The sequence below is a fragment of the Pangasianodon hypophthalmus genome, chromosome 26 (assembly GCF_027358585.1).
Source record: "Pangasianodon hypophthalmus isolate fPanHyp1 chromosome 26, fPanHyp1.pri, whole genome shotgun sequence".
NCBI lineage: Eukaryota > Metazoa > Chordata > Actinopteri > Siluriformes > Pangasiidae > Pangasianodon > Pangasianodon hypophthalmus.
In genome coordinates, this window is record NC_069735.1 from 15,332,802 (window position 1) to 15,360,683 (window position 27,882).

The 27,882-nt window shown below is 40.8% G+C and overlaps 2 protein-coding genes across 2 annotated transcripts; both read right to left on the bottom strand.

The window, feature by feature from the left end:
- Positions 1-48: 48 nt before the first annotated feature.
- On the bottom strand, positions 49-4,493 carry acta1a (actin alpha 1, skeletal muscle a). The gene is made up of 7 exons (XM_026931794.3): positions 4,336-4,493; positions 3,786-3,927; positions 2,925-3,249; positions 2,270-2,431; positions 1,984-2,175; positions 1,714-1,895; positions 49-698 (listed from the first exon to the last, which is right to left on the bottom strand). The coding sequence occupies exons 2-7, from the start codon at positions 3,912-3,914 to the stop codon at positions 555-557; spliced, it is 1,134 nt and encodes a 377-aa protein (XP_026787595.3). The 5' UTR covers positions 3,915-3,927; positions 4,336-4,493; the 3' UTR covers positions 49-554.
- Positions 4,494-9,871: 5,378 nt separating this feature from the next.
- nup133 (nucleoporin 133) lies at positions 9,872-27,859 on the bottom strand. The gene is made up of 26 exons (XM_026932290.3): positions 27,574-27,859; positions 26,272-26,390; positions 26,085-26,188; positions 25,323-25,427; positions 24,858-24,989; positions 24,428-24,598; positions 24,115-24,270; positions 23,260-23,330; positions 21,770-21,917; positions 20,863-21,013; positions 20,566-20,723; positions 19,500-19,591; positions 19,142-19,305; positions 18,338-18,432; positions 17,975-18,199; positions 16,952-17,074; positions 16,335-16,434; positions 15,315-15,566; positions 14,187-14,320; positions 13,689-13,847; positions 13,135-13,270; positions 12,830-12,948; positions 12,080-12,160; positions 11,924-11,997; positions 10,256-10,344; positions 9,872-10,125 (listed from the first exon to the last, which is right to left on the bottom strand). The coding sequence occupies exons 1-26, from the start codon at positions 27,696-27,698 to the stop codon at positions 9,989-9,991; spliced, it is 3,420 nt and encodes a 1,139-aa protein (XP_026788091.3). The 5' UTR covers positions 27,699-27,859; the 3' UTR covers positions 9,872-9,988.
- Positions 27,860-27,882: the final 23 nt, after the last annotated feature.

Genomic DNA, 27,882 nt, shown 5'->3' on the forward strand with positions numbered 1-27,882 from the left:
AGACTGAATACAATCAGGAAAAAAAAAGTAACCAAAAGAACAACCATGTTCAAAAATAGAGATTTTATTTATTTATTTATTTATTTTGTATTATTCTGTTGATCATTGGGTTGAAAAGAAGAAAAAAAAACACAGACAGATGTAGAAAAGGACTCAAGGCAATCAGATGTACAGTACAGTGGTTTAAAAGGGAGGCTTTGCATTGTCGAAGGATGACAGATTTGATCGCCTGAGCCCTGTTGTGGCCCATCCAACCCACTTGATGTCAGCTTCACTCCGCTATCATAGCTTAATGACGCTGACGATTGGTTCCAGAATCCATTTTTTTTTGCAGTAACGTGGCTCCTTCACATAAAAACAATGTTACAGTCTTCAGTAAATAATCTCCATACAACAGAGTGTACATGATTCCTTGTTTTTACCCCCTACATTTCTTGATGTTGATGTGTTTGTAAACTAGGAGGAAGGAAGCTGCTGTTCTGAAATAATAACAGCTCAGAAATTCGTGACAGCGAGTTCCCGAGCGAGAGGTTGGTCCTGGAGAGGCCGAGAACTTAGAAGCACTTGCGGTGGACGATGCTAGGACCGGCCTCATCGTACTCCTGCTTGCTGATCCACATCTGCTGGAAGGTAGACAGGGAAGCCAGGATGGAGCCACCGATCCAGACGGAGTACTTACGCTCAGGGGGAGCGATGATCTGGGCAGAGTAGAGGAACAAAATGAGTTTCCAGCAAATAACACGGGTTCATTTTGGCACTTGTGTGTGACAACTAGGTGTAATGATTATACTGCTAAGTGCAATCCACAGTATTTACATGTCTGTAGTTTTAAATTTACTGTCTTATTCTGTGTGTAGTTGAACGTAGACACTTTACGCTCTTAAATAAAGGGTTTTTCTGTTTTTCTCCTTTAAAGGTTCTTTGTGGAACCCTACAACCTACAAATATGGACAATCATCCAGAGATTAATCATTTAATCAGATGGATTTAATCATCCAGAGAATGTTTGTGGAACCGTTTTGTGAATAATTTTGAAGTGTACAAGAATTTGTAGTGTACCTTCGAAAAACTTTTCTGATTTTTTCACATTTGGTACAATGGTAAAGAGCAGGTGTCGTCAACGGTGGTCTAGATACGGACCCTATGAAGTATTTCAGCACGTCAAACTGAGCGCTCAAAAACGTAGCAGAACCAAACAATGAAAGAAAAAAATGGTCTTAATTCAGCCACATCTGTAGCAGATTCTCTATTGTGGCTTGTTGTGGACAATCAAATGCTTCTATGTAAATTATTTAGCTGAAGGTAGCTCATCAAGAAAAGGAAGAGTTCTCACAGACATTTATAGATTTACCCTCTCAGGTCTAATTAGTGAAGTGACAATATGGTCTGCATAAGTCGACGACGGAAACCGAATATTTAAAGACGACCGGATAGAGAAGTATGCGTTTATTCACTGCTTAATGTTCAAAACAGGTGTCTCATCTGTGCGCATGGCGCTAGTCAAAAGTTAAATTGATGTGTCGTTTTTATATGAATTCATAGTTAATGATTAAGTGTTAAAAGGTTGTCGCTGTTCAGTCACGTTAGTCTCTTTCCCGGACCCTTGTAAGCAAAGAATTTCGCAAATTTTAGTCAAATACTTCTGATATAATGATTGATAGTACTACGGTTGATTAAAAAACCTAGAGAAGAGAATTTCCTCTTGTCTGATACCTTGATCTTCATTGTGCTGGGGGCCAGGGCAGTGATCTCCTTCTGCATACGGTCAGCGATACCGGGGTACATGGTGGTGCCACCAGACAGGACGTTGTTGGCGTACAGGTCCTTCCTGATGTCAATGTCGCACTTCATGATGCTGTTGTAGGCGGTCTCATGGATGCCAGCGGACTCCATGCCTGCAGGCGGATAATGAGTAAACAGCTTTTAGAAAACTGTTGAGGAAGTCCAGAAAGGAAGATAGAAAAAGCTTGTTCTGGTACATACCGATGAAGGAAGGCTGGAAGAGGGTCTCTGGGCAGCGGAAACGTTCATTTCCAATGGTGATCACCTGACCGTCGGGAAGCTCATAGCTCTTCTCCAGGGAGGAGGAGGAGGCTGCAGTGGCCATCTCGTTCTCAAAGTCCAGGGCAACGTAACACAACTTCTCCTTGATGTCACGCACAATCTCACGCTCAGCTGGAATGAACCAAATATTTCATTTTTGAAACATCTCACTATTAGAACTGCACCCAGAAATGTTATTTAATGAGTTGTCAGATGAGACACACACCAGTGGTGACAAAAGAGTAGCCACGCTCAGTCAGGATCTTCATCAGGTAGTCAGTCAGATCACGACCGGCCAGATCCAGACGCATGATGGCGTGGGGCAAAGCGTAACCCTCATAGATGGGCACATTGTGTGTCACACCATCACCGGAGTCCAGCACAATACCTGAACAGGGTCAACAAACATAGAGTCAGAACATATCCATAAGAGCACAACCCCTCTAGTTTAAGTCAAAACGACTCATTTTAAAGTATTGGTTTATAATTTTTAGCACTCTCTGGCACCCTCTGCTCCCTGCAAGGCAAACTGCTGGGAAACTTAACCAGATTCAATTTTCCCCTCAACCGACTCCATCCAAACCCCTCTGTTGTCATTTCTCTTTTCTGGCTCACGGAGAACCCTTAAAGGTTCCATTAAAATTTAAATTATGGTTTCTCTATTAGAGAGTTCCAAATAAAACCCCTTTAGGAAACAAAGAATGCTTAACTATACTTTAACTATAGCATCTATCTTTTATATTTTTGCTAATAAATGAGACTTGTATATATTGAGTATTGCTCTAAAATGCCTGGGATATTCAATACAGCACATAAGAGTTAACAGTATCCTAATGAGTGCTCTAAGCTAATCATAAACTGATGGTGGTTATGATGCTTACCGGTGGTACGGCCGGAGGCGTACAGGGACAGCACGGCCTGGATGGCCACGTACATGGCGGGAACGTTGAAGGTCTCAAACATGATCTGGGTCATCTTCTCACGGTTGGCCTTGGGGTTCAGGGGTGCCTCTGTGAGCAGGGTGGGGTGTTCCTCAGGGGCCACACGCAGCTCGTTGTAGAAGGTGTGGTGCCAGATCTTCTCCATATCATCCCAGTTGGTGATGATGCCGTGCTCGATGGGGTACTTCAGGGTCAGGATACCTCTCTTGCTCTGGGCCTCATCTCCCACATAGGAGTCTTTCTGACCCATACCAACCATGACACCCTGGAGAAAGACAAGAAATGAGATCAGATTGAATGCATCTGTATTTATAGACAGCTTTTGATAACTTTTGGGGTGTTGGTGCTGTGGGAAGTGCGGAAGAGACACTCCAGGGAACATCTCTAGTTAACGTAATTGACATTTAAGCAATACTGAAACTACAAATTAAAGCTGCTACACAGTTCGACAGGAGCAGATACATTTGTGGCTCAAGTGAACAAAACCTCAGAAAATGAAAGTATCAAGTTAACATTAGTGACCCTAGCTCTAATTCTGTTTTATTATATATATTAGGTCTGGGGTGAGTGCTATGATATGAATATCAATGACAGATAGTCAGGAAATGCATTATTTGGACATATTCATACAAAATGTTTATTATTATTATTATTATTATTATTATTATATTTTATGAACAGTATTTTAAGCTGCTTGTCTACATTGTTAGACACCTGTAGATCCACTAGAGGGGGACATGGAAATGGTGTCTACAGTGACTGCATCTGCACCGGAAATTTGTGTACCATCCCAGGACTTACCTGGTGGCGAGGGCGACCGACGATGGAGGGGAAGACGGCTCTGGGGGCGTCATCTCCAGCAAAACCAGCCTTCACCAGGCCAGAACCGTTATCACACACCAGGGCGGTGGTCTCTTCGTCATCGCACATGTTGAATGGGTTCCTGAAATAGAAGCATATGATGAGGAATGGAGCACACACACACATACATACACACACACACACACACACACACACAAAACACCTAAATCTAACCCTAACATTACCCTCAGTAACCCAAAAAAGTACACAAATGTCCCCACAAACCTGTCAGATATTACTGTACTTGTGAGGACATTTGGACATTTGGTCCCCACCAAGATAGAAAAAACATGGACTGTGACTGACTTCTGTCCAGTGTTAAAAAGAGAAGTGCAGTCTATATCTAGAGGGAAAAAAAGATCCTCCTAGAGTCCTTTCAAAGTCCTATCCTTCATTTTCATAAAGAAACATAATTATAATCCAGTCCCGAGCTGCGATTTTGGAGAAATCCCTCTGAATGGCTGAGCTGGTGCGCGCTCCCGATTCTTACCTGTGCTCGTTCCCGCAGAAGAAAGAAGCTCGAGGGTGCCTTGGACGCTAGTTCCAGCTGCAGACAGAAAGCGAGCACGACTGCTCTTATACCCCCAGCGCTCCTCCGTCCTCCCGCCTCCAGACGTCAGGAATGTGCGCGTATCCCGCAGGAATCCCCGCGTCCATATTTGGGGTCTTTGCGGGGGCCGCGCGCTCGGGACAGCCGCCGCGGTGCGTATAGGCGCGCGCGCCGGGCCATATATGGAGCTCCAGAGCCCGGATACCAAGTGTGTGTGAGTGTGTGAGTGTGTGTGTGAGTGTGTGTGGTGGGCTGTAGCCGTGTATGGACGAGTCAGGGGTCTGGGGTGTCAGGATCAATGGAGGCTAACTTTGGTTAAAGATAAGAGACTGGATCAGATGGCAGCTCTGGACATTACACCTTAAATGTCTTTGATCCAAACACTGGACATGATTATTGATATTTTCTAGACAAAAGCCAGTGTACAGGATATTAACTATGACTTAAAATGCCATTAAATAAGGAATAAAACACTTAAGAGACATGCTTCACACATGCTTCCTCCCTGTTGTGGATTGTTTTCCTATAACAGCACATCCTGAAATGCTTTATTCCTCTTACACCACACACTCATTTACCATATATATGTGTGTGTATATATATTTGTGAACATGTTGTGCTTTTTAACCATTTATAGTTACATTTGACTTTTTCCCCTGCATTATAACAGCAACAAACTCTCATTCCTTCACCATCCTCTCTTTTGAACTTAATAAGCAAAAACAAACAAACAAACAAACAAACAAAAACACAGCTTATGTTACCAAGAAACTGGAAAGAACAAACTCCGCTGTCTTGAAGACTTTCCCATGTCGGAAAACTTAATGCTTAGCGAGTGTTACAAAGCTCTGACACTGAAGACATTTTCTATAAATGTTGCATAAACATCGTAGATCATAATTACATGCTTTCCTTTGTTAAATGATGACATGTTTGTTAAATGTGGTTACTGTTAGCAGTTGTTCTGCTACCTGTACAAGTCTCTGTGAATGAGCTGTTACCATAGAAACGATAACGTATTCGAACAAGCTGCTGTTATAGAAAATTAATCAACACCTTCTGACCAATCAGAATCCAGAATTCCACAGCGTTGTGCTAAAACATGATTTGAATTATTATTTGTGTGTTATGTGTGTATATGTATACGTACAAACACAGTTAACCTAAACAGAGACCGCTTTTGATGGATGTTAGGCCCTTCACACACTTCTTCTGGAAGGATTGTTGCCAGATTTAGGCTATACGACTAAGAGGAATAAGAAAAAAGGGGCTTCAAGCTTTCTAAAAGCATTCTACTTGGAACTGTTACTGATAAGGAAACACTGTGTTGTAGGGCTCTACGCAGAAACCGTAAGGATTTCCGTTCCCTCAGAGGAATAATCCAAGAACCCTTTAGTGTGTATTGTAATCTACTGTAATTCTACTGTGACTAAATTTAAAGTGCATATATTTTAGTCCATAAAAAATTTCTCCTCCTGTTATTTGTTTTTGAACTTTTGAAATGAGAAAGTGTTCACTATGGCAGCACCATCACTTCATTCATAATCAATCACACGCTTAATAGGTTGGATTTTAATGATTTAGTTTTTCTCTCACTGAAATCAGAATTTCATTTAACTCACAGGCCACTTTAAAAAAAAAAAAAAAAAGTCAATGGTTGTGAAAAAGGTTTTATTTTAAACTTCAGTTTCATATTACGATGAAGCAGGAATCACTAAATACAAAATATAATCACTGGGTTATTTATGGCCCTTAATTACCCCAGTTTTTTGGATTGTGTTCTCAGATCTATGTCACTGAATTTCCATCAAAACTGTATTTTCCTTTCAAACTGAATTACATTCACACACACACACACACTCACACACACACACACACACACACGTTCATCACAGCAGCTATTAGCCAATAAGATGTGAGTAAACAAGCTAACAGACATGACATGTATTTAATGTGCCTATAAGGAAAGGTGGTGCTCAGCATCCTCTATACCGCAAGGGATTGTGGGATTTCATGAGTGCACATGACTATAAAATGGCGAAACTCCCAGGACCGTACACCGCGTAATGAACCGTGTGGTGTGGTTTCAGACATACAGTAGGACTCGGGTTCTACGTTGTTAGCCTTTTATGGCCGTTCCAGCATTATTTGACATTGAGGTGATGTACATCAGCTTGTGTGAGCCAAGTTTACTTCCAGAAACGACAATATGGAAATGTGACAAATCACTTTGCCTCTGCTTTTTAGGACAAAGTATTTGTGCTTAGAAAAAAAAAAAGGTGGTGAGTGCAGTATATGTTCCTCAGCTGCACCACAATATATTTACGGTGATATTTAACTTTTTACAAACAAAGTGGCTGCAAAATAGCGCTGCTAATGTAAACACGTACACAAGGAAAGAAGTGGTACCAAAAAAAATCCCTTTTTCACATCTATATCAGACAGTTAGTTCCAGCTGTAATTCAAATGGTTTATATTAATATGCCTGCTCTAATACATTATCGTTTCTATAGTAACAGCTCATTCACGGGGACTTATATATCGGCAACTCGACATAATCTAAGCCTAATCATGAACTGATTAAATGAAAGAAAACGTGTTGTTATTTAACAAAGCAGAACGTTAATATGGTGAAGGTTATCTGTAAGGAGAGGTTTATTTAATGTTTATGGAAGGAGTCTCCAGTGTCAGCGCTTAAGTAACTGTCAGTTTGCTATCGCAGGAAAGGAGTTTACACCTTGTGGCTTCTCTGTAACGTGACAAGCTGTGTTTATTTGTCTTTTTAACCTCAAGAGAGGGGAAAAAAAACGAGAGGCTGGTGAGGGAACGACTGTTTATAGCTGCTGTAACGTAAGCGAGAACAGGAACTAACTTGTTTTGCCAACATTTAGCTATAAAAGGATAAAAAGCACAACATGTCCTTCATTAATAAATTAAGGTGTAATCTTTAGCAAATTGCTATGGTGTGAGAGAAATAAAACACTTCAGGATGTCCTGTTATTCCTATAACAGCATGCCATGTTGTTTTATTCCTTACTTAATGCAGTGTAGTATAATATCTTCCTAGCCGTAGTTTGTGCAAATTGATATTTCACATGAAAACAAGATTTAGTTAAACTTCCTTCTATGCGATCGGATACAGATAGCTACATTTATTTCTTTAAAATTGGTTTATCGATTCCGCTCTGTTGTGAGTTTAAAGTTCTGGCTGGAATTCCACCTGTTTAATCAACTGCTCTTAGTCTGATGGCTTCCTGCTGGGTGAGACTGCAGAGCAGATCGGACCTCCCCGTGTGATAGAGGACTACAGCCCCATATAGGGTGACCGCAGCCACTCCATAGAGCTCTGGTTATCATACAGGCGCCTGATTTAAACCCTCCTGCACTATTTTTAGGGACGGACAGAGACACAGGGGTGTGAAGACATCTGCTGTCCTTTACCTACTGAGAAGAGATCAGCTGCTGCCATAAACACACAGGCTGGGGGATGAGTAAGCAAAGGGGAACGTTACAGAGCAGGGAAACTACTCAAGTTAAGTCCTGTACTTAAGAATTATGTTTCATGAGTATAAGTGGGGAAAAAAAGAAAGATTTATATTTCCATGAAAAAGCTCACAGTTTCATTTAGACCTTCCAAGTGCTTGGTACATACTGTACCTCAAAGATCATCATTATTCCATCAAATATTTATACATTTATTTATATAAATTTCTCTAAATATTTATTTAAAACAATTACACTGCAATATGTATACCACACACACACATATGTGTGTATTAGAAAGAAGCTCTCTCTCTCTCTCTCTCTCTATATATATATATATATATATATATGTGTGTGTATATGTATGTATATATATATATATATATATATATATATATATATATATATATATATATGTGTATATATATATATATATATATATATATATATATATATATATATATATATATATATATATATATATATATATACATATATATGTATACATATATATATATATATATATATATATATATACACATATATATATATACATATATACACACACATATATATATACATATATATGTATACATATATATATATATATATATACATACATATACACACACATATATATATATATATATATATATGTGTGTGTGTGTTTGTGTGTGTGTATTAGAAAGAGATCTTTTTTTCCTTGGTAAAGGACTATTTATCATTTTATCTCACTTACCATTCATACACCTTATTTAATAATATTTGTGACAATATGAAAGGATGCCATATGCTGCAAAAACCAATCTTAAAAAAGGTGCTTTTCTGTACTGTACTTTATGGTCGCTCTGTTACTTTTAAATAGAAGCGATGGGTTCTTTAAGTGCCAAAGACTAATGCAAAGTCAAATGGAACCTCAAATGAAAACAATATATAAAGAAATGATTGAGTTTGAACCAACAAGAGCAATCATAAGAAGTGGTATGAATGAAAACCCCACCCATGACCCCAACCTTAACGTATATGATAACGTCAATGAGAAATGAGAAAGTGATTTCTCCTTCAGGTTTCTCTAAATATTATACCTATATTGCTAAAATTATATACAGATTTACAAAGTTATATATCAAATAGGTATTATCTTTCTTTAGTAGTTGTATGTATGAAGACGCAGACAGTTTGAAGCCTTTCTCCAGCTTGCTACAGGGGGGTTTTGCACGTGTTCTTACATATCTGATAAACATTCGTCTTCGGGAGTTAAATATCGCCATCATGAGAGCAGTGAAGGAACCGGAAACACAGGAGCCGTAATAAGAACAACCCAGAAGTGTTAGTGAAAAGAGTCCATTGAGTCTGTTACAAAGCTGCAAGTGACGGTGTGGGGGGAAAATTAAACACATCCTCACTTCTAATTACAATGATTTAACTTTTAGGTATCATTTCACCAACTTTTACTTTTCACTCGAGGATATTTTTAAAGTAGTTACTTCCACTTGGCTTGGTGTAGCTGCACTGCTATCGACTGGGAGTTGGAATGAATAAACCGGGTTTACTCTGTCTATAAAAGAAACCTTGTGAACTGCTCACATACACACACTACTGCTAAAGAAAACACTGTATGGTACCACTGTGGTATTGTAAATGCTATTGAATACGTTCTAGTAGGTAAAGAGGAGACAGAAATAATATTACTGTACACCTCAGAGCATCCAAATACTGTAATCCTAAAGATGGTTGATGTTTACTTTCCCTAACAACATTTTGAAAAATGAGCCAGACATCATTACGGAGAATCTCAAAAGAGAATCCGGATACGTCACTAGTATTCAGTGGGTTAGTTTGTTTCCCGCGGCTGCGTGACAGGACTCGCTCAGGTTGAGCAGAAGTGCAGGATTTGCCGACTACTGAACTGTTTCTGCTGTGAAAAATTAAAAGACCCATCTGTTGCGTGATTATGACCAGATATCACAGAGCTCAGAGAAAACAAACCAGCGTGATACACAAATACATTATTTATTCAAAAAAAAAAAAAAATCCTCACGTGGAGAGAACAGAGTCTAACACACACAGTAGAAAAGTGTAGAGCAGAGTAGAGGACAGGAATGTTGGGTCAGATCTGCGACTGGACGAAGTGCTCGTAGTTGGCTCTCAGTAAGAACTCAAAGAAGGGTTTAGATTTGAGAGCCTCCAACTCGTCTACCTGCAGCAGCTCCTTCACATCGGGCAGATACTCCTGCAGAGGAACGCCTGGTAACACACACACACACACACACACACACACACACACACACACACACACACATGCTCATTTATTCATTTATTCATTCATTATTTTAGCACTGTTATGTCTGTAGAGTCGATGGAAACTTGGACCTACCTTCCTGAATGAGTTTCTGGAGAATTTTAACAAAGATGCTGTCTCTAGCTGCCTCCAGAGGATCATCACTGCCGTCTGAGGCTGACCAACTGTAATTCATACAGCAATACTAATCAATACCTTTCAATACTAATCCATACACACCAATACTAATCCATACACACCAATACCAATCAATACCTTTCAATACTAATCCATACACACCAATACTAATCCATACACACCAATACCAATCAATACCTTTCAATACTAATCCATACACACCAATACTAATCCATACACACCAATACTAATCAATACCTTTCAATACTAATCCATACACACCAATACTAATCAATACCTTTCAATACTAATCCATACACACCAATACTAATCCATACACACCAATACCAATCAATACACACCAATACTAATCCATACACACCAATACTAATCCATACACACCAATACTAATCAATACACACCAATACTAATCAATACACACCAATACTAATCCATACACACCACTACTAATCCTTACACACCAATACCAATCAATACACACCAATACTAAACAATACACACCAATACTAATCCATACACACCAATACTAATCAATACCTTTCAATACTAATCCATACACACCAATACTAATCCATACACACCAATACTAATCCATACACACCAATACTAATACATACACAACAATACTAATCAATACACACCAATACTAATCAATACACACCAATACTAATCCATACACACCAATACTAATCCATATACACCAATACCTTTCAATGCTAATCCATACACACCAATACTAATCAATACCTTTCAATAATAATCCATACACACCAATACTAATCAATACACACCAATACTAATCAATACACACCAATACTAATCAATACCTTTCAATACTAATCCTTACACAACAATACTAATCCTTACACAACAATACTAATCCATACTAATCTATACACACCAATACTAATCCTTACACAACAATACTAATCAATACCGTTCAATACTAATCCATACACACCAATACTAATCCATACTAATCCATACACACCAATACTAATCCATACACACCAATACTAATCCATACACAACAATACTAATCAATACCGTTCAATACTAATCCATACACACCAATACTAATCCATACTAATCCATACACACCAATACTAATCCATACACACCAATACTAATCCATACTAATCCATACACACCAATACTAATCCATATACACCAATACTAATCCATACTAATCCATACACACCAATACTAATCCATACTAATTCATACTAATCCATACACACCAATACTAATCCATACACACCAATACTAATCAATACCTTTCAATACTAATCCATACACACCAATACTAATCCATACACACCAATACTAATCAATATCTTTCAATACTAATCAATACCTTTCAATACACACCAATACTAATCCATACACACCAATACTAATCCATACACACCAATACTAATCCTTACACACCAATACTAATCCTTACACACCAATACTAATTTATATAAATCAACACTAATATAAATCAATACAAATTAATCACACTCACAGCAGAGAGAGAGAGAGAGAGCGAGAGAGAGATAGAGAGCGAGAGAGAGCGAGAGAGAGACAGAGAGAGAGAGAGAGAGAGAAAACAAGGCTTACTTCTCTTTCCAGTCTTTCTTCAAGGCTTTGCTGAGAATCGCACACTTCAGAGCTGTAATATCCACAGCGTCTTCCTACAGACACGAGAAAATAGCTTATACAGGGTGTCTCTCTCTCACACACTCACCCACACACACACATATTTATATGTGTTACCTTGTCGATGTATTCCAGCAAGTCGAGGGCTTTCTTGAAGTCATACTCATCAGCGCCGCGGTTTTCATCACATATATACAGCTACATACAACACACACACACACACACACACACACAAATAAATGTGTGCTCATTTAAAAATATATATATATATATATATATAATAATAAAAATTAAATGTACACCACATTCCACTTTAGCCCACAACTGTAGCTGATCAGCTGAATCATGTTCAGCGTCTGGAGTCTTTCTTCTTTAGCTCTGTACTGAATATAGCCACCAGTTTAGCATCATGCTAACTGCGTCATGCTAACTGCGTCATGCTAACTGCGTCATGCTAACAGCGTGTCGAGATCATCACACATCACTTGGCTCACAAATTAAATACACAAACTGTATCATCAAGCAAATCACTTCTAACCTACTAACTCCGCCTTCGCACTTTAGGCCACGCCTCCTAGCAGAGTCTGGTGCTGATGTGGAGCGAAAGCAAACAATGTAACTAAATCCACCAAGCTGACTGAGGAGACGTGTGTGTGTGTGTGTGTGTGTGTGTGTGTGAGAAAATCTGGATATGAAATCTGCTAAACGACGCTAAACTGGTGGCTACATTTGCATTAGTGCACAACTAAAGAAGCAAACTTCACACTGATTGGAGTAAAGATGGACAGTTCAATGCTCATTCAGTGTCAGTGTGTGTGTGTGTGTGTGTGTGTGTGTGTGTGAGTGTGTGTGTGTGTGTGTGTTTACATTAATAAGGTTATGGGCACTCAGTAGAGGCATGGTGTCTGGGTTCTGCTGCTTGTCCTCCAGCAGCTGTTTGGGAAGAGTCTCCTGATGAAGGAGGAAGCGCTCCTGCTCCACAATGTCTACACACACACACACACACACACACACACACACCAGAATTAAGGTCATATCAACAAAAGAACGTAAAGAAACCTCATGAAGTTAAACCAAGTGTGCAATTTACACCTGTAGATGAGGGTGTACAAACTTTTGCATGGAACTGTAATTAAAAATGAAGAGGATGTGATGGAGTGTGAGCGACTGACCGTTGACCTGCTTGCGCTGCAGCGGCTCGGGCATGTCTGAGGCCAGAGCCGTGAGTTTGCTCAGCGCTAGCAGAGTTTTCTTCTTGCTGAAGTAGCGTGTCTCTGTGTTGGCCTGGCTGTACAGAGTGTGGTGGGCCTGCAACACACACGCACACACACACAATTTTAAATTCAGTGATTTAGCACATCCTTAAAAGGAGGTCAATTTAATCTCAGGTGATTTAATCTCAGTACGACTGATTTCACTGTCATAATTTTTACTTATGTTCTCTATTTACGTTACTTTTAACTGAAGTGCTCATCTTGTTGATTCCTGATTTCTTTTCTTCTAAGAAATATAAAATAAATCACTCAGCCAACACCTTCTGACCAATCAGCATTCAGAATTCAGTAACATCACTGCAAGGCATATCCAGTAAGTACAGTGTGTGTGTGTTTGTGTGTATTTGTATGTAGTTGTGTATGTGTCCTTGATGTGTCTTCATTCACGTGAGTGCGTGTGAGTGCGAATGAGTGTGTGTGCGCGTGAGTGAGTGAGTGAGTGTGTGTCGTACACTCTGGAAGTCCTGCACGTGGATGTGGTGCAGCCAGCTCAGGTGTTCGTGGGCCTGCAGGAAGCTGGCGAGCTGCTGATGCTGAGCGATGGGCTGAGACAGCAGCTTCCCTCGCTTCCCCTTCTCCATGTACCAGCGGAACAGGAAGTCCGCAAAGTTCTACAGGAAACACAGACAAGACATCTTTGTGTGCTGATCCAAGAAATCGCTTCACTGCAATGCGGTTTAGCTTCATCATAAGGTGCATCAGGTGTTTTTACAGACTCTAGAACCCTGTTCTGTTCTGCAAGCAAACACTCCTTTCGAATGAATAAAAATTCAGAATAATTTAGTGTGTTGTATGAAAATAAGAGGAATGATGATGTGATACAGGTGACAAGGTGTGTGTGTGGCAGAGTGTGATAGGGTGTGATGGGGTGAAGGGGGGTGAAGGGGTGTGTGAAGGGGGTGTGTGGGTGTGTGTGTGTGTGTGTGGGTGATGGGGTGTGTCCGCGTTACCTGGTCAGCGAATTTAGTCATGTAGTGCTGCAGGCGAGTCTGATTGTCCGTCTGCTCGCACATCTGCACCAGGATGTCAAAATCGCAGTACTTTTCGGCCAGAGCCGCCACCCACTGATACTGACCCAGCTCCACTAATCACACACACACACACACACACACACACACACACACACACACACAAACACAAACACAAACACACATACACACAAACACACAAACACACATACATTTATTGTGAATCAGAGATGACCAGAGCCAGACATCGGGAATGAGCAGGTTCACTGTAACACAGTTAATAAACTATTTTTTATTAGTTTAATTAACTATTAACAAAATTAAGTAAAATAAAATGTAATTTTGATTTGTCGCTTGTCCTCACCACAGCTCAGTCCTGCTACAGGAAGTGAGTAGTGTCACGTGGTTCCGCTGCTGGCTACAAACTGTTTCAATTTTTATATTTATATTTATATATTAGAAAGAGAAAAATATCCACATTACAATGAAAAAGTCTCCTCAGCATGACCCTTGTTCTGAACTGATGCAAGTCATAATTTACGGTCATAAATTTTGTAATTCGTGTATACAATGTGTAATTAAATATATAGATAAAAATAGAAATAAGCACATATGCTGAAAGCTAACAAATAGAATTAATATTTCACGTCAGCAGTTATTATAACGGAATTTCCAACAGGCTCAGCTACTGCATGGTGCCATTCCCTATGTAGTGAGCACGTATAGTGAATAGGGTGCTATTTGAGATTCACCTGCTGTGTGGCACGGGCAGTATTATGTAGACTGAGACGAATATCGGCGAAAAGTAAACGTCACTGTGTGTGACACTGAATTTGAAACGTTAAAATTTATAATAAAATAACAATATTGCCTCCTTGTGAATTTTTTTTTGCTAAAGAAATCGAGAAATTTCAGTTTCTGTGGTTTGTAATAGAAACTCTTTCGGTGGTACTATAACAATAAAGGCTCGTTAATATTTAAATTAAAATTTAAATGTAAAGGGATTTTAATTTAATGGATTTTCACAACTCTGTAACAGAGAAAGAAAGAAAAGAAAAAAAAAAACAAATGCGGACTAGACAAAAGTGGCTCTAGAACCCGGGAACTCACGGAGCGGTGTGAGCAGTTCGGCGCGGCGCTGTGTGTACTCCATCTCCAGGGCGTCGTAGCGCTCCTGTTGCCCGGGGCGACGCAGCGAGGTGAGCTGAGCCACGTAACCGCCGAGCAGCGAGTCCAGCAGCGCCACCAGCTGCTCGCTAAGAGCGTTACGGAGTCCCGAGTCAGCGTGAGGATACACACTGCGCAGGATCACGTCATGCTGCCGGGCGATGACTGTACGAACTCCGCCCACTCCGCCCGAGGCTGCAGCACAGAGAGCGAGAGAGAGAGAGAGAGAGAGAGAACACACGAAAGCAACAAATTAACTCTCATTTCATTTAACTCACCTTCTGATCCATACTACGTCAGTAAGCTACTATATCACATTTGTTACTATGGTTACATCCCACTTTTAATTTTAATTCACTTTTCCACACACGTTAGCCTGTAAATCATTTCTTTCTGTGTAAATAAAATGAACAGGGTACCCTTACTCAACACGTGTATAGAACAAGCTGTCATTAAACCGTCATTCATGATCATTGTCATGGTTACACAGCCTGAGGTACATCGAATTAAAATCGAATGAAAATTAAATAATTAAAAAAAAAAATTACATTGGACATCTGAAAAAAAGAGCACTTCTGATGTAGTGTAGTTTAGTGTTTGTCCTGTTAGTGTTGCCGTAGTTGAGCACTGTATTATTTTCACTGCTGTAGTTGTAGCTCATGCAACAGCCCTTGTAATATATATCTTTAGAAAGTCATTAAAAGTCCTGGAATGTCATTCTGAAGCGTCTGTATGAACGTTTTCTAGCACTAAAGCAACTGCAGTGTTCATTTCTCATCAAACGACTGTAATCCTTGTAGTAGCAGGTTTAACGTAAAAGCCTAACACTACATATCATATCGTATAACATCAATATCTTATGCTTGGAGTCACAGCAGCTGCTGGAGGAAAACAAATATTTATTTATAAATATTTTATAATCTCTTTTAAAATACAGTGAAAGTAGCAGTGTGTGTTTGGTACCTGTCCACGGGATGTACTCCGGCTCGGGAGCGGCGTTTTCTGCTGCTCTGTAGAGGGACGCTTTAGTCTCTCTGTACTGCGCTGCTGCTTGGAGCATGTCCTGAGAACCACACACGCACACACACGCACATATATATACATATATACACACTCAATACCTCCAAACCATAAGGCAAAAATCTAAATTACACAGAAGTGCAAAAGTTTGTACCCCCCATTATTTCTAGGTGGTGGAAAAAGGAAAATCTACCTCTATTATACAATTAACCTACAAAACACTGGTTTCAACAAGTTCTTTGGAAAAACTACCAAAAAAATAGTTAAAAAAATACAAAAACAAAAGGAAAACTATCTTCACACCGAGTCTCTCTCCAGATATGAAGTGTGATGCCCTATGTGTGAAAGTTAGAACACAAATATTGAGAAGAAAGTGTGTGTGTACAGGTCGAAGGTCGATATCATATTAAGGCGAATCGCACTCTGAAAGAATTTTTATCATTACTATACGCTATTAGTCAAATTTTCTTTAATTTCTTTGTCTGCATCATTTTGTCCTAAGGGTGTGCTAACTTTTACACTCGAGTTAAAGAGTCCGGATCGGCGCAGCGGCGTCTCACCTTGATGATGTTGTTGACGTTGAGGACGACTTCGGCCCACTTCACTGAGGTCACGGGGTTCTCCTTCAGACACTTCTCCTCCTCATCCAGCAGTGACTCGAAGATCGAGGAGATCTGAGACACCTGAACACACGCAAACACACACACACACACACACACACACAAAATCAACATAGGAACAATATAACACCATAATCAAAAATTAAATCTGAAACCTTATTCTCAGTTATGCTACACAAGATCTTACAATGTTTTTGCCACTCAACTGTAGTTCTCTAACATCTACAACCACTAGGAAGCTTTTTTTTTTAAATCTTTTAAAGACACTTTCAGTATAAAGTATAAGCCCAGCATGCTGAGAATATGAGAAACGTGCATGTATCTGAAATCTGTTTAGCGTCTCTGTGAGTCTCTGTGAGTCTCTGTGAGTCTCTGTGAGTCTCTGCCATGCACTGTTTTGGGAAGCCGTTATCCGGTACAGAATAACACGCTTGAAGCTGATGTGTGTGATTTTCCGGTACAGAATAACACGCCTGAAGCTGATGTGTGATTTTCTGGGACAGAATAACACGCTTTAAGCTGATGTGTGTGATTTTCCGGTACAGAATAACACGCTTGAAGCTGATGTGTGTGATTTTCCGGTACAGAATAACACGCCTGAAGCTGATGTGTGATTTTCTGGGACAGAATAACACGCTTTAAGCTGACGTGTGTGATTTTCCGGTACAGAATAACACGCCTGAAGCTGATGTGTGATTTTCTGGGACAGAATAAGACGCTTTAAGCTGACGTGTGTGATTTTCCGGTACAGAATAACACGCTTGAAGCTGATGTGTGTGATTTTCCGGTACAGAATAACACGCCTGAAGCTGATGTGTGATTTTCTGGGACAGAATAACACGCTTTAAGCTGATGTGTGTGATTTTCCGGTACAGAATAACACGCTTTAAGCTGACGTGTGTGATTTTCCGGTACAGAATAACACGCCTGAAGCTGATGCGTGTGATTTTGTGACGTTGTTACCTCTCTGAAGAAGACGTCAGCAGGCGTGAGGCTGGAGGGCACGTTCGCACCGGTTTTCCTCAGCGTGGCGACGACGGCGGCGTTCACCAGCTCCGGCTGCTTGCTGTGGTGGTTCTTCAGCGCGACGGCCGCCGACAGCTTCTCCGCGTGTTCGCATAGCAACATCCGAGTCGCCATGGGAGACGAGCGCACTGTCGTCGAGGTGAGCCGGTCCAGGACCCCGGTCTGAGGGAAGCACGGGGAGAATATCATTTATAATTCCAGCAGAAAAATGGGGCAGAGCCAGCTGATTTATGTCAGTGTTTATTTATACCTCTACCTCCACTAAAAGTGTTGATGATTCGGGAATCAGCGTGTACTGACCTGCAGCAGGAAGTCCATGAAGCAGTGGTGAGCTTTCATTTTGTCCTCCAGCTGGTGCAGCAGAATCAGCGAGGTCAGAGTGAAGCCGGCGTTCTCTGGAAGGCGGATTAACAGGAAAATGTGACATTTTACCACAAACTTCAACAACAAATAGGACAATTCCATACACACAGCTCACTCATGCGATGTTCACAACGTTAAAAGTCTAAATTTCCTGACAGCTCGGTCACATATAGACAAATATTGCAGCTCAGTTAGCAGTTGATAGTAAGTATCATTAGTGCTTTTCCATTTTCATAAATATACATAAAGACTAAATGTATAAGTGCTAAGCTAGCTAGCCAAACCCTGTCATCAGATAGCTACGATTCGCATTTATAGTATCCAGTTGCTTAGCAACAGTGTTCATTGGCCATATCCACTTGACCAGCTCCTGTAGTTTCACGTCCAAAACACGATGGTGCAGCTTCCATGATTAACAGGTGATTAGGAACACACTGCCTGTGTGTAATTTTTAATTTTATCTTTAATTTATACGACGCCATCATCTTCATTTTCTGCTAATGACCTTGCCTATGGTAAAGCATAATTTCCATTTTCAGTTTGTACAATTTCACTTTCATTAAAATATGGTTTAAAATATTAAAATATATGCTAGCTCGTATAGCTGTCAGTGCCAAGAAGAATCTGAGTCTTCATCTCGGGATTACTGTAACGTGAGTTCTCTGCAATGATTTACTATAAATGATGAGAACTTGGACTACAGGAGGAAGATCTCCCTCCATCACGGTCTCTGTCCCTCACCATCAGGCACGGACTCGGCCCAGCGAGGATCCGACGCAGGATAATCATCCACCAGGTCCAGGTCGATCTGAGTCACCAGCGCGTCCAGCTCCCCTCCTGCGCCGCCCTCTCCGTCGTCAGGGAAGAGCTCGTCCGTCATCTTCTGAGCCTCCATTACACGATTGCTACAAGCAAAAAGAATAAAACGTCAAAAAAAACTGCTGATTCAGGGTTTGAGAGATTTTCCAGGATGCAATAACAAAACACTGACAAGTTATAATTACAGTTAATACACATTTACGCTGGACTCTACAGCTGACAACACATGGCTGAGTGTGTGTGTGTGTGTGTGTGTGTGTATAAACTGAAAGCTGCTCACCGGCAGAACTCCAGGAAGGCTTGTTTCAGCAGCTTTGTTTTGTCCTCTTGTGCTACCGTGTCCATTTTAGGTGGTGTCTCCAGTGGAGTCCCCTACAGGAAAAGTATATTTAACTTATTTTTAATCCCTAATCCTCCAATTCCGGTCTGATCCCAACGGTCCAACACTAATCTGGTGCAATTTCTTCTATTCTGATCGAATTCTAATCCAGTGATTCTAGTCAAATCTTTGTTCTCTTACTCTGGTCTCATTCTCTTCCTCCAAAACTTCCAATCTTCCAATCCAAGCTGGATCCTCATCTGCAAATTCTAGTCGGAATTCAGGTCTAATCCTCATCCTCACATTCTGGTCTGATCCTCATCCTCACATTCTGGTCTGATCCTCATCCTCACATTCTGGTCTGATCCCCATCCTCACATTCTGGTCTGATCCTCATCCTCACATTCTGGTCTGATCCCCATCCTCACATTCTGGTCTGATCCTCATCCTCACATTCTGGTCTGATCCTCATCCTCACATTCTGGTCTGATCCTCATCCTCACATTCTGGTCTGATCCTCATCCTCACATTCTGGTCTGATCCTCATCCTCACATTCTGGTCTGATCCCCATCCTCACATTCTGGTCTGACCCTCATAATCTAGGAATGCAGGTCTAATCTTTATCTTTAAATTCAAGTCAGAATCTAGTCTGATCCTCATCCTCAAATTCTAGGCTAATCTGCATCCTCTAGTTGGAATTCAGATCTAATCCTCATCCTCTATTCATAATTCAGGTCTAATTCTCATCTTCAAATTCTAGTAGGATAGGATTTGAGCCGGACCCTTAGCCGTAAATTCTAGTCATAATTAAAACCTGATCCTCATCCGCAAATTCAAGTCTGATCCTAATCCATAAATTGTAATCAGATGCCTGTCTTCAAATTGTGTTCGGAGTCAGCTCTAGGCCTAATCCTCCAACTGAAATCTGATCTTTACCTTCCAAATAAACTCAGATCCTTGTCCTCGGGTTAAAATTCAAAATAATTATAACTGTGTGAGTTTTTTCAGAGTACTGCTAATCCTCACCTCAGGGCCAGGCCCAGCCAGTGAAGTACACAGAGAATCCTCCATGGTCTCTGGCAAGATGGAGGCGCTCTCTCTGGGTACCACGGCAACCAGGCCGTTAATCTGGGAGAAGAAAACTGGCAAGTCGGCACACACGCCTCCACCACGGATACGGTCACCTGGAAGGGCCAAAAAAACCCCCCCACAAAACTCAGTGAGGATAACAGAGTGACCAGCGTGTGTGTGTGTGTGTGAGAGAGAGAGAGAGAGAGAGAGAGAGAGAGAGAGAGAGCAGTACAGTCTCTGTGATGGTCATACCGGAGGCGTTAAAGGTCAGCTTCTCTTCTGGCAGCCCGCTGCGCCCGGCGCCGGTGGTGCACGTGTACACCAGCTCCTCGTTGTAGAGATACGCTGCAGGACTTTTCACCCGCGGCAACAACAACCTCGTCTTATGGAGCTCCTCCTCGCTCTGAGGAGAGAGGGAGAGGGAGAGAGAGAGAGAAAGATTTATTTATGAGGGAAATAAAGGAATATATTCATCTGCTTTATCATTCTTTTCAACCTCTTATCATCAGTGTTTCTGCTCCACAATCTGAATTTTAGTTTTGGATTGGACTTACTAATGTAAGTCTAATGTAAGTCTAATGAAGCCAACAACTCATGCAAGCTTATAACCACCAGTTGAGCATCATGCTAACTACATCAAAAGACACCATTTGCATGAAACCGTTTAAAAAACCTGATAAATAAGTTTGTATTAAAATTAAATATGAGTGAGATGTTAGCAGAATTATCAAGTTTTAGGCCACGCCTCCTAGCAGAGTCTGAGGACACTGAGACACCAAACTAGGTACTAAAGGGAAAAAAAATAAATTCGGCTCTGACTTTTTTTTTTTTTAAATCTTTGCAACGTTATTTTGTTCATTTTTACAGATAACAAAAACCGATTGATGAGTGTGTGGATATGTGGTTTTGCATCACTATAAGCTTATATTACTTGTATTGCTAGCATTATTAGCATTGGAGTTAAAGCTTCACCCACCAAACATGTCTCAGCTGAGCAACTACAGAGAAAAACTGTGTGAATCTTTAAAAAAAAAAAAATATATATATATATATATATATATATATACATTTTTTTTTTTTTTTGCCAAACTGTGAACTTAAACCCCACTGCTCTGGTCTAATGAGACGTATTAAACCACTGTGTCGGTTCAGAGTTTACCTGAAACGGCGGGTTGTACTTAGTGACCTCTACAGAGAGTTCGTCTGACACGGGTAGCGTGGTGTCTGGGAGCGTGACCAAGCAGAAATACGCCAAACACGGAGTATCAGCAGGATGCCATGCTGCAGCCAACACCACCAAGCCAGCGCTGAGGAGAGAAAAAACAGCACGGAAACGTAAAAACCAGCTCTGACTACCAAAGCCACTCATCAACACCTCAGGTACTCTCTTTAAAAAACTAGAACCATTAAAAGACACTTCTGCCATCCCTCTGGGGAACCCTTAATGGTTCTGTGTAAAAGCCTACAACAAAGTCAGAAAGAACCCTTTTTTGGAAACCAAGAACCCTTCAAGAACCCTTCAAGAACCTGTTTTTCTAACAGTCTATGGCTTAACTGGATAAATCTGTTTTACTAAGGGGTTCGTTGGTTCTTTAAGGGTTCATTGGATAATTAACGGCCTCAGAAAAGGGTTCCACATGGAACTATTTCTGATAGAAAAACACTCTGCTGCTTCCTGTTAGAGGGGCTAATCTAGAACCCAGTAGAGATCCCTTAAAGTTTCCACATAGACGTCTACAACAAAGCATTTTCCTATCACAAAGGTTTCTATTGTGGAAGCTGAGAACCGTTAATTATCCAACGTACCCTTAAAAAAACCCTTGAACCCTCTTTCTGCAGTGGTTTCTGGGTTGATTAGTTTTGTCTTATTTTTGTGTTCTTTAATTAATGCCAGTTATATAAAACAACTGTTTTTCACAAAACGTTCGCGATGGTTCTCTTAATTCCTGATCTAATGAACTAACAGAGTGTAGAGAGTGTATTTTAGATCGAGACTCTAGAGCTCTTCTATGAGTCTCTCTGGATAAGACTGTCTGCTAAACGCTGTAAACATAACAAACGTAAGCAATTTAAACTCCACTGTATTTTCTTTATATAAATAAAAGTGCAGTAATCCATGCTAATGATATGATTTGAAGTTGATCAAGCCGAGATTTACGTTAGTTAGTCTTCTTTTGCGTAAATAAATATCAAGAGCACTCAAGAGCATGAGTAGGCTACGAATGTTTTTCCCGAATCTACAGGATTTTCGTGAATACCAAATTTTTTGAGTAAACGCTCGTACGAATGATTTACGAATAAACCCGTTCGTATCCAGCTTGATAGCTGAGCAATGACGCGAGTTTGGTTTTTGTAGAGTTAGTATGTACTGCATTGTTTATTGTATAGTTTACTGTTTATTGCATTGGACTGACTTTTGCACTGTTTGTCACTGTGCTCTGTGATGGTCCTCTTGTCTGACAGTAAGTACAGCAATGTGATCGTGGTGGAACTAGACTCTGTAACGAGAGGAATTAAGCCTATAAAGCCTACCTGAACTTGACATGAGCAGACCTTCAGCTGCCTGTGCTAACCCAGAGTAAATCAGCTCGCTGCAGTCTGTGTGTCGGTCCTGAGAGATTGCAGGCGAGATGTTAGCAAGTTACTTACTGACTGAGCTGCATGTCCAGATACGCCACGTTTACTCCCGCCTTCAGCTCAGCGTAGTTACTCTCCGAACCCTGAAACACAAACACACACACACACACACACACACACACGGGCTGGTAAATAGGGATGGGTGATATGGCAAAAATATCAAGATCACGATACCTGGTACGTATCATGAGATACACTGCTGCTAGCAAACAGCCAGTAACACAGTTGTGCTGCTTTTAAAGAAAAAAAAAAAAAAAAAAACACTGTACAATTGTACACTGTACAAAGCTTTTATTTAACACAAAAAAGTTCCTGAAAAGAAAGTTAAAAAAACATCAAATTTCTAATAATTAAAATTTGTTTGTGTAAAAGTTTAATATTAAAACAGCAGTCTAGGATTGCTTTTTTTTTTTTTTTTTTTAAATGTTATAAAAGACTATCACAATATCTCTGATATCTCAGAAAAGTGTATTGTGAGATAATTTATAACAATATCGATATTATATTGTACTTTAATACTATACTACCCAGCTCTACTCGTAAATGTAGAACAATAAAAAAATACATCAGGAAAAAAACATGCCAGTGATTTTACAGCTGAGTTTCGACACTCCCAGGGTCTTATATGACACTCTGCATGTGAGTGTGTTAGACTCTGTCGCGTTTAGATACTTGGTTGGATAAGATCACTATGTGGCACAATTCCACGCTACTTTTAAACCATAACATCATTCTGATCCGGTATATCATGTACTATACAATTATGTTGAATCAGTACAACAGATCAAATATTAACAATCTATTCACACCATGGCCACAACATTTTTCCAAATAGACAAGTGTGTGTTATCAGATTACGTCTCTCACCCAGATGGCGTCGGCGATGCTGTCGGAGAGGCTCGGGCAGGCGTTCCAGCTCAGGACCTGAACCTCCGTGGTGTCCCCGACCTCCCACTTATTCAACCCACACGTACTGAGTGTGTAGAGGCATCCCGAATCCGGCACCCACAACACACTGTGCACCTGAAACAGACCGACAGTCACGACAAACAGCAATCTGACTGAACAGGGTGGGGTCACTATGGCAACAGACTATTTTCCTGATCACCTGAAACCCAATACAGTAAACTATTATTATTATTATTATCATTATTATTATTATGATGTTTAATAATCCTACGGCTGTGTCGGCTGGAGGGCTGCGGAGGCCGAACAGACTGGAGACGCGGCGTCCGATCCCCGACAGCATCCCGTGTCCCTGCTGCACTGCCCGCTGATAGAGCCTTCCAGAAGCCTCCATGCCCACCCGCAGCAGCTGCCCGCGGTACGAGGACACGATGAAGCTGCCTCCCTGAGAGCAGAAGAAAAGGATGAATTCATGTAATTTACACCACAGAGCTGCTCAGAAGGTGTTGATTAGTTTCCTATATCGACAGCTCTGAATGTAATGCAGGTTTATAATGAACACGCTCGTTCTTATCTGCTGTCGTTTCTATAGTAACAGCTCATTCACAGGGACTTGTACGGCGTGTGTAATCGTTGAAATGGTGAAGTTTTGCGTAAGGAAACTTTCTGTGTGACAGTCAGGAGGTTTTTGAGTAGAGACTCACCCTGACTGCGGTCACGTAGTTACACAGGTGTCCTCCCAGATCAGCGTGCGTCTCCGTGTACGTCCCCTCGTGGGCCAGACTGGGCCAGAACCGGGCCAAACCATCCGGAGACACGGCCAACACACACACCGACTGCCAGGGTCACGAGAGAGAGAGAGAGGAGATTAATCGACAGAATGAATAAATCCAAACACAATGGTGCATGTTCATCAACAGTCAGTGTGCAGGTGAGGATTAAAAAACACAGTGAGGATCCTCTATTTCCATATCCGTCCCATAAAAACCTCACTACGGGCTGCAGCGTATGAGTTTAGACTAAAATTACAATTATTTATACACGAGTAGAATCAAGACCTTCTCACACTGTTAAGCGCTGACTCCGGACTCACGTGCAGTGAAAGAGGAGGAGAGATAGAGGAGGAGAGATAGAGGAGGAGAGATAGAGGAGGAGAGATAGAGGAGTACCTGCACCGACGCTGACTCCAGCGGAGATGATGAGCTGATGGAGATGAGATCAGCGCTGTAGGCGTACTCACTGGGGGATAACTGCAGGTCCTTACACACAGACAGCTACACACACACACACAATAAGACACATGAGGAGCAAATCTGTTTCAGTACACAATGGGGTTTGGTTTAGAGATACACTGAAAGAAAAAAATTTTAAAAAATCTTTTCATGGGACTGAAAATCAAGTGCTGGATTATTATTATTATTATTATTATCATTATTATTATTATTGTTGTATGCACTATGTTTACTTTATAGAAGCACCTTGATTTACATCTTTATCGAATAATAGTAGCAATAATAATCATATTTTACCATTGCATTCCATTTTATTTAATTCTTAAACACATTTACTTCATTTCAATAAAAGCACCTTGGTCTGCTAAATATCTTTCAGTCACATTTTTGCATAAATAGAGCCATTTATTTAGCTTTTTATACTTTTGAAAAATTAACAGCAGTAATTAATTAATTACCTGCAAGGCAACTGCACTGACGATAGATAAAACAAATAAAATAATAAAGCTGCATTAGAATTTTTTTTTTTCCCCCCCAGTCAAGATTTTCTGAATTGATGTCACTGTTTGTCATTTTGGTACATCCTTAGCAGAGCCATTAAAAAGTCATGGTGTATCTTAAACCACTTTTGCCCACCCAGGACCCCCAAAAAAACAGAATGCCCCGCCCACCCGTTCTAAATATTCGTCTATGGCGTACCTTCGCTACTGCAGTCTGACAGATCTTCCAAATGATCAGCCTCTCCCCACACACCATCCACGCCCAGCCTGATTCCTCCACCTTCACCGAGATCTGGTCATCCACTACAGGGCCAACACACACACACACTTAGGGAATTACATCATGACATAATCAAAGACCTCACAGACTAACCGAGCTCTCGTACCTTCCGCCATGGTCAGAGCCTCCATCACTTTGACAGGTAGAGACGACCCGAACGTCTGCACGTCGAAATGGTCCGAGTCCACCGTGGCACAGCTCTGCACCCGCGTGGGAGTCGCTCGGCTGCAGGACGCAACGCCACGACCATCAGCCATCAAAGGAGAGACAGAGAAGGAAACAGGGAGGATATCTGAGTCATATTTAACATTTAATTCAATTTGATTTTATTTGTAGAACAACAGGCAGCTTTTCAGAAATCCAGATGCAGATTTATATTCAGATCCCTAATCATAACTCATAATAATTTATTTAATAATAATAATTTAATTGTGTTGCCTCTCCTTACTTCTTAGTTCCTGCCTCTGAGGAAGTAGAGAAAGTGCACAAGAAAAGGAAACGAGGACAGGAGGATTCGAGAACAAACATCTTCCAGGAAAAATATTTTAGCCTAAATAAGATTCTACTCATTACCTGACTTCTCTGTTTTTAAAAAAATTTGACTTTTATCATAAAGATTTTTATTCAAACCCATTATTTATTTAGTTACGATGATTAATTCTGTACTTGTGAGTCTTATATGTGTATCATTTATTGTAGTTTGTTTATAATTCCCCATAAGCTGACACACAACCTCGTTCTCCGCGTTCCTTGAGTCCTCTGAGTGCATTTTAAGAGCATTTTAAGAAAAAGATTTCCTGAATGATTGATTTCTGCGTCACAAATGTAGGCTTACGGACGCATCAGTTCGATTTTTGAGACGCACTTCTTGAGAGGAGCCAGACTCAAAATGCAAACCGTTCTCTTCTGGGTAGAAGCGGACAGAGGCGTTATTAATCATTACCGTATCCTGTAAAGACAAACAGTCCTGAGTGTGCATACAGGATGTTCAGAGTGAGCAGATTGTGAGTAATAAGAGTCCTGGGATGAGCAACAGGACAGTCTTTATGATTACAGCAGCAGCTCTTAGGCACAAATCTACAGTATCCTTTATGCACAAAAAAGATAATGATTCATTTTAATAATGTAGAGCTAGAAAGTGATCTATAAGGCAGGTCCTTGATGAAATGGTCAGTGAGTGCAGCTATACAGCAGGTGTATCCTACAAACTGGCAGTTTTTATGTGTATTATAGGCCATTGTTATGGTTTTTAAGCTTCAGTATCCTGGAACTAACAAAAATAACCCTTTAGGTTTGCGGTCTACATGGTGTTGTCAAATAAACACATAGTATTAAGTGTGTGTGGTGTGTTTGGGACAGGTCCTGCACCTGTGTGTGTGTGTGTGTGTGTGTGTGTGTGTGTGTGGACCTGGGAGTGAGGGGAGCTCTGCGCGGGGAGAACAGCAGCCCTGACGGCGTGTTGACACTCTTCCTGCCGCCGGTCCTCGCCGTGTGCCGGCGTCCCGAGCCTGAGGCTCCGCGGGGAGTAAACATCCTGATTCACTCGCTTATTTCTAACCACAAAACTCCTTTTAACGCCGAAAATCTAAAACTACACTGGCTCATGTAATGGGTTGGTCGGGTTCATGTAGCGCGCGCACAAATCGATGGAAACGCGCGCACGATTTACGTCACGCTCAGAAGAACGGTGGCGCGGAGAATACACGTCACTCGGAGG